The sequence below is a fragment of the Festucalex cinctus genome, chromosome 1 (assembly GCF_051991245.1).
Source record: "Festucalex cinctus isolate MCC-2025b chromosome 1, RoL_Fcin_1.0, whole genome shotgun sequence".
Classification (NCBI taxonomy): Eukaryota; Metazoa; Chordata; class Actinopteri; order Syngnathiformes; family Syngnathidae; genus Festucalex; species Festucalex cinctus.
In genome coordinates this window covers 8,989,909-9,002,501 of record NC_135411.1, presented here as the reverse complement: position 1 = coordinate 9,002,501, position 12,593 = coordinate 8,989,909, and the positions used below count along the sequence as shown (strand labels likewise).

At 38.6% G+C, this 12,593-nt stretch overlaps 2 protein-coding genes across 4 annotated transcripts in view; one reads left to right on the top strand and one right to left on the bottom strand.

Moving 5' to 3' along the window:
- The window catches only part of fgf12a (fibroblast growth factor 12a), a 71,257-nt gene extending 66,916 nt beyond the window's left edge, over positions 1-4,341 (bottom strand). For both annotated transcript variants that reach the window (XM_077515125.1, XM_077515131.1), the window contains exon 1: positions 3,911-4,341. In XM_077515125.1, the coding sequence (XP_077371251.1) occupies positions 3,911-4,001 (91 nt within the window). In that variant the 5' untranslated portion in view covers positions 4,002-4,341. The remainder of the gene's footprint in view (positions 1-3,910) is intronic.
- LOC144014795 (presenilin-associated rhomboid-like protein A, mitochondrial) overlaps positions 1-12,593 on the top strand; it is a 69,190-nt gene that overhangs the window by 38,233 nt on the left and 18,364 nt on the right. The window lies entirely within an intron of this gene.

Genomic DNA, 12,593 nt, shown 5'->3' with positions numbered 1-12,593 from the left:
GACGTACAACGGCATCCACCACACACGTCCATGGAGCAAACAATCTGTCCTCTTGCGCCACAACTTAGACCTGCTTTTAGCTAGTTTCAAATCTTGTCTACTATTTCGTCACCGAAACAGGAAGCGGTAGACACTTGATGAAGGGTACCAGTGGAATCTAAGAAAGTTTTATTTGGGTTGTAGACCCAGGGAGTTTTGATGAATCGCTTGTAATGTCACTGAAATGTGTAAGTAGGATTACAATTGGACACCACTTATATGCTAAAGACAACTGCAATGACACACAGTGGAAAAAGTGGGCGTAATTTAGATATACAGTACTAGCATCAGCCTTTACTGCCGCAGGAGGTCACTTGTGCTGTCCTTATTCAATGACTTACAGCGGTTAATTAAAGCTTAAAACGTGTAAGCTACTGAATTAATAATTCATTTAGAAGTGCTACCTAAGGGCACCCTGATTGATGCTGAGTAAATCGAGAACATCAGGCATACATTGAACTAAACATGGTCAAACTTGTCAGCCTCTTTTTTTAGTCATTTACATGCATGCTCTAAAATTACTTTTTGTGGTGACTATAAAAAGTCTCCACACCCATGTTCAAATGTCAGGCTTTTGTGATTTAAACACAAATGTGTCATGACTGGGTCATGCCAGGGTTAAGTTTGGGTCTTGCAAGGGTCATGTTTGGGTCATGACCGTGAGGTCACATGTGTGTTTTGAACTGATGTAATCGGCATCTAGTTTCAAATGGTTTTAAGCTACCGGTATGTGACGTCATGAGCTATGTGATGTCAAGAATCTTTAATCTCTTTTTCTGGTCAACAGCCAATCAGATAATTCCATGTCAGTCCTGTTACCCACATGTCTAGCAACAGCCAATCGGATCAATTCACTGTCTAGTTAAGCCAAACTGAGAAGTGTGTGTTTGTCGGATTATTACCTCTGTTCCTCTGTGCATCTCCACAGCCCAAGTTAGTAAAGCGTCTCTTGATTCTCGATGCATTCTCGTTGTTTCTCGTCTAGTCAAGTTGTTCTACGCCTATCGATGTTATGTGAATAAATAGTTAAAATCTTATTTGTGTCTACGTTTTGGGATCCAACAAAATGGGACCAAAATAAATCATTTCAAATGTTAATGAATAGTTTAAAGTACTATAACCTGTACAGCTTAGTTTATAATAAAGTCAAAAAACAAACTATATAATGTGGTTGCACAATAAATGGGGATGCGATTTGTGTTCAAAATGAACCAATCACATCAAAGTCATGGGAGTCAGCACACACCTGCCACCAATTCAAGTACCGCAAATAATGTTGAGCTCTTGTAGGTACGCTTTCCCTAACATTTTTTTTGATGAAGGTTTTGTTCACAAACATTGACTGGTGTTTGGAAATATTTTTGGATAAATCATTCTACCCTGTCTCAGGTTCCAGTTCCAGCTCAAGAAAAACAGGCCAAAAGCATGATGCTGACATTATGTTGTCAAGCATACCTTTAAGAATTGGACAAAAGTTCAACCTTGGTCTCATCAGACCACAACAAAATCTCCCAAACACTTGGAGAACATGCAGCCCATACGAATACTAATACGGCACATGAGTTTTCTGGGAGGACCCCTCAACTTCACGCCATACATGAACCAAACTGAGGATGTGTTAACTGTGCTGCCATCCAAAACTGCTGGGTCAAAAAAAAAATCTATTTTTTAAAAAATGGACTGGTCAATTTGAGCCAATTTTGAAACACCCAAAGTTGGTTCAAAGGTCGGTCCTTTTTAAAGAGATTTTTAATCAGGGGAAAAAAATGCATCAACCCCCTACTTTGGTTGTTTGGTTTTGTACAAAACCCAAAGTTGGGTTAAAATGATCCAAGCAGCGGGCGGATCCATTGTTTGGATCAAAATTGTTGGTGTTTCTTTTTTTAACCAGCAGTTAGTTATAAGGATGTTGTCAAAACAACTTTCTTTCTTTCTTTCTTTCTTTCTTTCTTTCTTTCTTTCTTTCTTTCTTTCTTTCTTTCTTTCTTTCTTTAACACAACCCAACGTTGGATCAAATTGACCCAAGTAGCAAGGGGTCAGTCTAATTTTGGCCCAATATTGTTTTTGTTTTTGTAAATAGCAGTTTTAAGGATGTATACGCTTGTCAAAATCCAGCCATTTTCTTGACCGCTTATAACTCACAAGGGTCATGCAAAAAAAAGACTATATTCGGTCCCACTCTAAACAGAGTAAACTTTTACACTTGGAAGAGTAAAATACTAAAAAAAAAAAACAACAAAAAAAACAACATTAAACTGTCATGACTAGGGTCATGCAAGGGTTATGTTTGGGTCATGACCGTGAGGTCAAGTGTCCGTTTTGAACTGATGTAACTAGCATCTAGTTTTACATCTTGTTGCATTTTAACCTGCATCATTCTTGGGTTTGTTTTTGGTGGAGTTCATGTGTCGTGTTAGCCTTGTGATGTCAGGAATCTTTAATCTCTTTATCTGGTCAACAGCTAATCAGATGATTCCATGTCAGTCCCATTACCCACATGTCTAGCCACAGCCAATCAGATCGATTCGATGTCTATATAAGCTTTCTGAGAAGGGTGTGTTTTAGTCGGATTATTACCTCTGTTCCTCTGTGCACCTCCACAGCCCAAGTTAGTTTAGCGTCCCGTGATTCTCAACACATTCTCGTTGTTTCTCGTCTAGTCAAGTTTGTTCTATGTCTCTCAATGTTATGCGAATAAAGAGTTAAATTCTTATTTGTGTCTGTGTTTTTGGGATCCAACTCCAAAACACAACAAAAACGCTCAAGGGTTAAGGAACGATCCCACAAGCTTCAGGCATGGAAGACAGCCACTCTACCACTTGAGCTATGCCAGACTTATTGTTAGCTAACATATTGCTGATGTGTCTCAAAAGAGACCAAAAATGGAGGAACATGGTTGTTGTGTTTTTGTTGGGGGTTTTTTAACTCTCTTCCGAGTATAAAGTTTATTCTGTTTAGACTGGGACCGAATATAGTTTTGTTCTCTTTTTCAGAGTAAAGTTTACAAAATCTACTGTGCAGAAAGTTGGGTCAATTTGGCAGAAGTAACAGGGTCGGACCAATTTTGGCCCATTTTTGTTTTCTTTTTTTTTTTTTAATCAGCAGGATAAAAGATGTATACTGTAAACTCTTATCAAAATAACCTAATTGTGGGGTTTGTTTTATACACCTTTAAAACTGCTGGGTCAAAAAAGACCCAATTTGGGTAAAAATTGGGATCTGGTCACTTGGGTCAATTTGACCCAACCTTCTGGGTTGTTTGCTACAAAACAACCATTTTTGTGCAAAATAACTCCCACGATTGGCTTGTTTTCTTTCTTTCAAAGTTGGGTCATATTGACCCAAGTTAGTGAGCCGGTTCAATTTTTGACCGAGCAGTTTTAATGGTGTAGGCTATACAGAACAACCCAGCCAGAAAGTTGGGTCAGTCCATTTTTGGACCAAAAATGGGTTATTTTTTACCCAGCAGTTTCCGTGTGAGTACTTTGGCCACCTCTGCATAATGCACTGTCGCCTACATAAGAGCATCCATGCGGTATAGAGTAGTGCAGAAGTGAAAAGTTTGCCAGCCGGGGCCTTGTGATGCTCGCGCTATCCGACGCTAACCCCCGCCCGCTAATTGTTTTGGGGATACTTTGACGCGACGCCGCGCGCGTCCAACGCACCGGGCGTGTGCGCGGAGCGTGGATGAAGACTGCGGGGCTCGGCGCTAAAACCGGTGCACACACACTCAACTCAACTGGGGCCGAATGGTGAGCCGCAGCACTCGACTTGTTGTGTGTGCGGGCGGCCAATGAAACCGCTCGACCGCCTTCCTCTTCATCGCCAGCATCATGCAAAAGCGAGCGCGGTGGTGTGTGCTTCTCTCACCGTCGGTGATTGTGGTCGACTTCGATCGTTGTCCACAGAAACACTGCAGCATATGCGCTCCTTTCTGAAGGAATGGCCTCAGAATCCTCATCGATTTGGCTTTTGGATGGGAGCCCTCCTCAATCCAAACAATGGCACAAGACGGCGCGGCATGCGGGCTCGGGCAGCATCGCGTACACGGCCAGCCTGCCTCTCTCTCTCTCTCTCTCTCTCTCTCTCTCTCTCCCTGGCTTTCTCTACAGCCTTGGAAGGGCACCGTCTGCAGGACACGTTAGGCTAAAACGAGGCATCTTGAGGTGGTCTCGCCACCCACCTCCGCCACCTTCTCCTGTTTGTCGCTTTCGTCTACCGGGTCGTCATCCACGCTCCTCTCTCGCTCGTTTCTCCACGCAACGCAAGGACGACACGCCGCGCTCAAATTGTACGGCACCGGCAGCGGACGTAATAGCCGAAGAAGAAGAAGAAGAAGAAAAAAAACAGACAAGGAGAGATCGGTGGGTGGGTGGGAGGAGGAGGGGGTGCGGGGTAATGCTGCTGCTGGCGCGTGAGGTTTTGTGGGGGGGAGGGAGGGGACTTACGCCAGAGGTGACAAAAGTACTCACATGCTGTACTTGAGTATATTACGGAGCCCCTAAGGTGACATGGTAGAAAATAAAAAAACAAAACTTTGCGTTCCCTCGCAAACATTTTTGCGTTCCCTCGCAAAACAACTTTGCGTTCGCAATCTTTGCGAGAGAACGCAGTTGTTGTTGTTTTTCGCCTACCATGTCACCTTAGCTGCGCCGTAAACACTTCCGGGTCATCTTCCATGTTAAGAAAAGCGACGTGTAAACAAACCAGTGGAAAAATACATGCTCCATCGTAGTCGTTTTGGGAAAGCTTGCCCACTGTTTTGTTTCATGTTTAGAAACGTTCCGTCCACGTCGCTTTTGTTCACATGGAAGATGACCCGGAAGTGTTTACGGCGCAGCTCAGGTGAAATGGTAGGTGAAAAAAACAACTTTGCGTTCCCTCGCAAAACGAACGCAATCTTTGCGAGGTTGCGGAACCACATTTTTTTTTTCTACGTCACCTTAGGGGTTCCGTAGTATATAGACGTGTAAAAAAAAAAAAAAGACTCCTAAAAAGTATAAGTGTAAAACTGCTGGGAGTAACACAAATAGGGTGATTGTATCCCAAAGGGGCAGATCGAATAGATGCTAATGTTGGGTTATTTATATCCAGCACACTGGGTTGACGATTTGGCCCAGAAATGGGTCAAGAAGATTTTGATCCAACAATGGGTAAAAACTAGCCACACTGATGAGTTAAACCTTATTAGTAGATATGCTACAATGTTATCAGTTACAGCTGTTGTTACAAATAATGCACTTTTTTTTCTTTTCTTTTTTAAAGAAGATGAAACAATTGGGATGTCATGGTTTGGGTTGGGTTTTTTTTGTTTTTGCTTTTGTCAGTTTTCTAGTTTTGAGTAGGTTTTGTTTGAGTTTATCGTGTTTCTTTAAGTTTCAGCCATGATCTGTTTTGATGTCCTCGTGTGCCTCCCTGGTCGTGTCAAGCATTGTCATGTCCACCTGTGTTTGCCTGCCCTTCCTCATGTGTCAACCAATCAACATCCCCTATGTGTCTTGCCCAGTTTTGTCTCTGTCATGACTGGGTCACGCGAGTTAAGTTTGGTTCGTGCAAGGGTCATGTTTGGGTCATGACCGTGAGGTCAAGTGTCTGTTGTGAACTGATGTTTTGAACTGATGTAATCGGCATCTAGTTTCAACTGGTTTTAAGCTATGTGTTGTCAAGAATCTTTAATCTCTTTTTCTGGTCAACAGCCAATCAGATAATTCAATGTCAGTCCTGTTACCCACATGTCTAGCCACAGCCAATCCGATCAATTCCCTGTCTATTTAAGCCAAACCGAGAAGTGTGTGTTTGTCGGATTATTACCTTGGTTCCTCTGTGCATCTTCACAGCCCAAGGGAGATTGGCGTTTCGTGATTCTCGATGCATTCTCATTGTTTCTCGTCTAGTCAAGTTTGTGATACGCCTCTCAATGTTATGCGAATAAAGAGTTAAATCTTATTTGTGTCTGCGCTTTTGGAATCCAACCTCAGAACGTAACAGTCTTGTTGTGTCAATTACTGTATTTAGTCTCTTTTCTCCCATTGGTCTGTGTCGATTCTTTGTGTTGTTTTCACCCTGTTATGCTGACGTTTTGTTTTGTTTTTTCCCCAATGTCTTGTTTTGCTTGCCTTTTGAATTTCTCTTTTGTTTTGGTTTAATTTAATTCACTTATTATGTCACCTCTGCCTCTTTGCCCCGCTTCTCTGCATTTGGGTCCACAATCAGACCGCATACCTGACATGGGATTGCGTATGACGTGAACTAGCAATTACACTGTAGTAGGGGTGTGAATTGCCTAATAACTGACGATTCGATTCGTATCACGATTCACAGGTCACGATCCGATTCGATACCGATTAATACCGATACGAATGTTGCAATTTTTTTTTTTCTTCAAATTTAGAAAATACTAATCAGTAAACTTGTCCAGTGTAAGATTTGTATGAAAATGTATTCTTTATTTATCTTAAACTTATACAGGTTGTAATCTGTTTCATGTTTGAACAGCATTGAAATAAAATATTAAGGTTTAATGTTCCATTAATATAACATTCTTCCATGCTTAAGGTGTGAACCCTAAGACGTTTTGTTGAATATTTTTTACATTAAAAATGGAAGTTTAAAAATCGATTCATCCGCCTATTGAATCGATTCGAGAATTGCGCAATTTAATATCGCGATATATTGCCGAATCGATTTTTTTTTTAACACCCCTACACTGTAGGATCTTGATAGTGATCCAACTGACCCAAATTTGCATTTACCAGGATTCGAACCCTAATCCCATGGCAAAAGTCAGCAGTGCTTCTGCTTCCCACTGAGCCATCATCTTTATCAATGTTTTCCAAGAAATGTTACATTCAATTTACTTCAAATTCAGTAGACGCTATGGAGGAACAAAATTGCCCAAATTCAAAATAAATAAATGACTAAATAAATAAATAAATAAATAAAAGTGAAAATAAAAATGGATATAAAAATATAATTTGAAAATTATATAAAAAAAATTAAAAGAGCACAATATATATATATGTGTGTATATATATATATATATATATATATATATATATATATATATATATATATATATATATATATATATATATATATATACACACATTTGGATTTAATTTTTGAATTATATTTTTATGTCCATTTTTATTTTCACTTTTAGTCATTTATTTATTTATTTATTTATTTATTTAGTCATTTATTTAATTAGAATTTTGGCAGTTTTGGTCCTCCATAGACTCCAGCATGTCCGAATTTGAACCTTCAACCCAATCTGCTGGGTCAAAACAATTAACCCAACCTTGGGTGAAAGCAACCCAATTTTAGGAGAACAAGACAGCCATTTCTAGTGTGTAGGCACTGATTAAACTACTTTATTGACATAAAAATAAATAAATAAATAAACAAACAAACAAATAAATAAATAAATTTAATAGATAAATAAATAAAATGTACAGTTCAGAATTATTAGATCAAAATTAAAACCAAATTTTGGCCAAAAATTGGACTGACCTTCTACTTGGGTCTTATTTGGGCAACATTTTTTATTTTTATTTTTTTTATCAAAACAACCCATTTTTGCATTATAAAAAAAAAAAAAAAAGAAGTTGTTTTGATAATAAACAACCCAGTAAGTCGGGTCAAGTAGACCCAAGTAGCGGTTCGTCCAATTTTTTGACCAAAATTTGGTTATTAATTGTGACCCAGCAGTTTAAAGAGTGTTCATTTATTTTACACCACTGTGTTGAATGTAATGGAACTTCACAAGGATGGATTTAAGTATAATATTATAGCGCGCTATTTTCCCTACACATTGCAAAAATGACGCCAAATTCACTGCAGCATTTACATTGCTGCCCTAATAAGGTTTCATACAAGTTTGTACAACAAGCACAATATAATTATGTCGCCGCCGACCTTGGCCTAACATGTTGTCAGTATTTTAATGTATACAATGTACATAAAAGGATGTTTCAGGTCAGCAAGTTGTCAGCAGTAGTCATGCAAACAAGAAAAGGTCAGTGAGGGGTACAGCCATTGGGTGAGGGAAAGTGGGAGGGGCATGTTAATAGAGTGACAGTGCTGAATATTCACTGGGAGAGAGAGAGAGAGAGAAAAAAAAGGGTTATATGGTAAAGTCGATTACTTTCTGTCTCCAAGTATTTTTGCTGTCCTGTTTTTTAACCTTCCTTCAAACAAGATGCCCCGCGTGCGTTCGGAACAAACTCTCATCTGCATGTGATGACACAACGGAAAGATAAGACAGCTCTGCTTTCACCTGCACTGGCAGTAAAAGCGCAGAATGCCAGGTGAAAAGTTCACCTTGGAAGGCGATATGCAGACATCCATGTTGTTGTGCTATTCAAAACGGACAGGGCAAAAAAATATTTTAAAAAAATGACAGCCATTTAAGAGACACAACTCTGTCATGAGCAGTGAAAATATGCGCGTAAACAAGTCCTCCTAAAGATGTTTTTCAGTTTTTATGTCTTCTATTCATGTGGCTGTTTGCTGAGGGTTTTCCTCAGCCCCGACACATGTGCACCTCCATTTTAAAAGCATAGTTGTTTTCCCTCTTCTTTTCTTATATGGTTTTCGCTTTCATTCCAGAAAATCGGCGCGCAGCCTGGTGAGCCGGTAGACTTCCCTGTTGTTTTCTATGTCACTTAGACGTAGGGATGTAACGATATCCAAATATCACGATACGATATTATTACGATTTTGTGGGGAGGTTGGCAATATTTAAAAAAGGTCACAATATTGTAAAAAAATGAGCTCATACTAAGAAAAAAGCACAATATTGTGCTTTTGTACATATCAGCAATACAGTTAAACTACCTTCAATGTCTAATAACACTTAATATTTAGGCACTTACTCGCTAATGCAAGCCCGCATTGAGTTTCTCCCCATATTGACTCGCTTCAAAGCATTTTACATCCCCTTCATCTGACAATTAGTGTATTTAGAAGGGCCAAAACATACCTAATGAAAATTACACTGCACTAAAAAAACTAGCCACCAGAGGATGCTATGGCCGCACAAATGGAAATCAACTTGACTTTTTTTTTTAACAGATGTGTAGCTTTTAAATATGAACATGGCGACGACGATATTGTGGCAGTTTTAATATCACGATATCACGATATTGCTGGGATCGTTACATCCCTACTTCAACGGGTTGAAACTGTTAAAAGAATTTCCTTGCTCTGTACTTGTGACGTCCAATGACGATAATAGAATTTCTATTTCCATTTTTCCATCTCAAAATGCCGTGATATGGTGACGAACCACTACTTTTGTCTCAACTAATTATTCAGCAATACTTTTGTTCTGAATGAAACTCCTCAACTCGCTTCAAACAGCGCCTTGGCACCAAGATGCCACAAGGTGGCAGCATAGAACCACTTCTTTATACGTGAAGCTCCTCAACGAGCTGTAACATAGTTCATTGGCATCAAGATGCCACAGGATTGCGGCAAAGCACTAATTTTATATAGTAAAAGCTCCTTAACTCACTTCAGCATTGTTCCTTGGCACAAGATGCCACCAGATGATTATAAAGTACAGCCTTTATCTAAATGAAGCTCCTCAACTCACTTGAATTTCCTTGACATCAAGATGCCACATGATGGTGGCAAAGCACTATTTTTGTCTCACTGAAGCTTCTCGCCTTAATACTCAGCAATACTTTGGCCTGAGTGAAACTCCTCAACACACTTCAACATAGTTCATCAACCTGAAGATTCCACAAGAGGGCAGCAAAGAACTGCTTTCGTCCAAATAAAACTCCTCAGCTCACTTCAACATTGTTCCTTTTTGGAACCAAGATGGCCAACATAATACTTATTTCTTTGGCATGAACACAAAACTGGAAAATATTGTGAGTCTTCAACAAAGTTAGCTTCATTGAAGACTCAATTGTCAATAAGTGTAAATGTGAATTCAATTGGTTGATTGTCTATCTGTCCTGATTGACTGATGACCAATCGAGGGTGTATCCCGCCTCGAGGCCAAAAACCAGCCGAGATAGCCTTCAGCAGCTCGCCCGCGAGCATGATGAGGGGAAGCGCTATGAAATGGGAATGGATGGTTGTTTTCATTAGCATAATGTAAAACAGATGCTGAGTAAAAACGAGGGATGCCAGGATGACTCAGTGCTTACAGCAGTGCAGCCCACGGCGGACCAAAGCAACATAAAAGAGTCGCTTCATCATGTAAACACTTTGTGTAATAGTCAAATTTATCGGGGTTGTTGGATTACACAGATGGTTTACGCCAATAAATAAAAAACACGCTACTATTACTATTATTAGGAAGTAAACTTATGAGCACACTGTATGATGAGAAAAAGTCTTAATGCCCATAAAATACAATTTTATTTATTTTATTTTTTTTTTTGTTTACTTGGAAAACCTGTACTGGCGGAATTACAGTCACTATGCAGCAGACATGTCCACGTCAAAATTTTAGCAGTATAGCAATTCGTGTAAAAATAATGCATATATTGGTGGAGAATGAGGTGAAGTTGTATTTTCCAATTTTAAAAATGTGCAGAATTTCACAAGTTTCTTCATGTTAAAGATTCCAAAGCTCTTAATATGAAAAAGAAAAAATGCACTGAGCCGTCACCAATGTCTTACAAATGCAATTGTGCCATCTAGTGGCAGAAAAATTACCTCAAACACAAATCAATGCCACACTTGTTTTTTACAGTACAGTACATCTTTTTTTAATTTTAACTCAATTTTATTAATTATTGTGAAATTACTTTAGCAATGACTAAAAGATGCAGCCATATTACTATTAGTTTAATATTTGTTTCTACTTTTATGTTAACAAGAGTATGAAAACTTGGGGAAAAAAAGTTATTGTACATTTAGAACAGATAAAATTGGCGATTAATCATGAGTTAATTATTGAATTCATGCAATTAATTACGATTACAAATTGTAATCACCTGGCACCTCTAGTTTTGATATATTCAGAGGTTGAAGTTGACATGTGCGTGTGAATTTTGGTGACAATTCATCGCATTTTTGTGTCATTCAGCAACGTTTAGCTTTTGTACATTTACATTTGTGCTCATAAGCTTACATTCACAAACGTATGTAAACTTTCAAGCACATTTACAGTGCATATGCTGTTTTGTTTAGTGGGAGATAAAACTGAAAACAGCGGTCTTGAGAATACAGTGGTGCCTTGAGATACGTGTGACACGACTTAAGTTAAAAGATGCATGTTGCCATTTGACAAATATTTTTTGTTTGACTTGAGAGCAAAATGGTTTCCGTGTTGTCTGGTGGCAGTGAACTCAACTCAGTCAGAAACTCTTAATTACGACCGAGTTCTGTTAATGTGCCTTTGTTGTTATAGCAAAAACAAAATACACATAGCAGCTGATGTAGGCTACTCTTGGCTCGTACAACAGAACAATTCCGGCAAATAGTGAATTGTAAAGGACAGGACATTGAATTGTGTATGCTACGTAATTGTGAAGATTATAAAACTAGCTGCTAGCGGATGTTAGCGCCCTTATAAGGATTGGGCAGGCTGACAAACTGAAACTGTTGTTGCCATTTTTGGGTACTGAAGTTGAAATAAATTGAATGTAACATTCTTAGAAGACTTTAGTGGCGGTTAGTGGTTGTTGTGTCTTCTTTGTCATTACTTAAGTTAGCCATCCTAGCACGAGAGGAGTTTTGAAACTTGAGAGGAACCCACCTAGGTTAGCTTAGCGCAAGCTAGTTTGTGTGACATGGATGGATAGTAAGTAACCTTCATTTGTATAGTGCCTTTCACAGAAAGAAGGTCATAATGAGCTTTTTAGTTGACTATAAATATATCGTTTTAGTTTTTATTTTAGTCCAAGAAACCTAATTTTCTACGTCTAGTTTTAGTCAACAAAAACTGTCAATGTTTTAGTCTAGTTTTAGTCAGGACAACCATTTCACCCCTCTATATATTTTCTATCAGCAGATTATATTGAACCTTTTCGGAAATATTTCACATAAAATTTCCTCATCTTTTTGATGAAAACCAACTTGACACACAATTACAGTGGCTACTATGGCTCCATGCTATGAGCTAGTAAGTTAGTTAGCATTAGTTAGCAGTCGTATTATGATTGTCGGAACATTATAGCCATTGTATTAATGTTAAAATATAACTACAATTTACTTTTTTTTTTTTTTACCTTTCACCGTGAATCCACCTCCTGTTTGTCCCATGTGTTTGTGCTGTGTCACATGACAGTTTGATTTTATTTTATTTGTTCATTTTTCCTTTCGGACAGCATTGTGACAATCAAACATTTCACAGACGTGACAGATTAGCAGAGACAGGAGTTTACAAAATCATATCATTTTTGTCTGGTTTTTGTTCATGAATTAAAATGTCCATAGATTTTAGTCCAGTTTTTATTAAGTGGAGTTTTTATTAATGCGGCTGCGTAAGTACACACTGGATATGTTTTCCAAAAAGCAATTATGATGCTTAGTAAAGTGCTTTTGGACAACATATTGTGTAGCTAAAACGCTATATCCTCCTGACTAC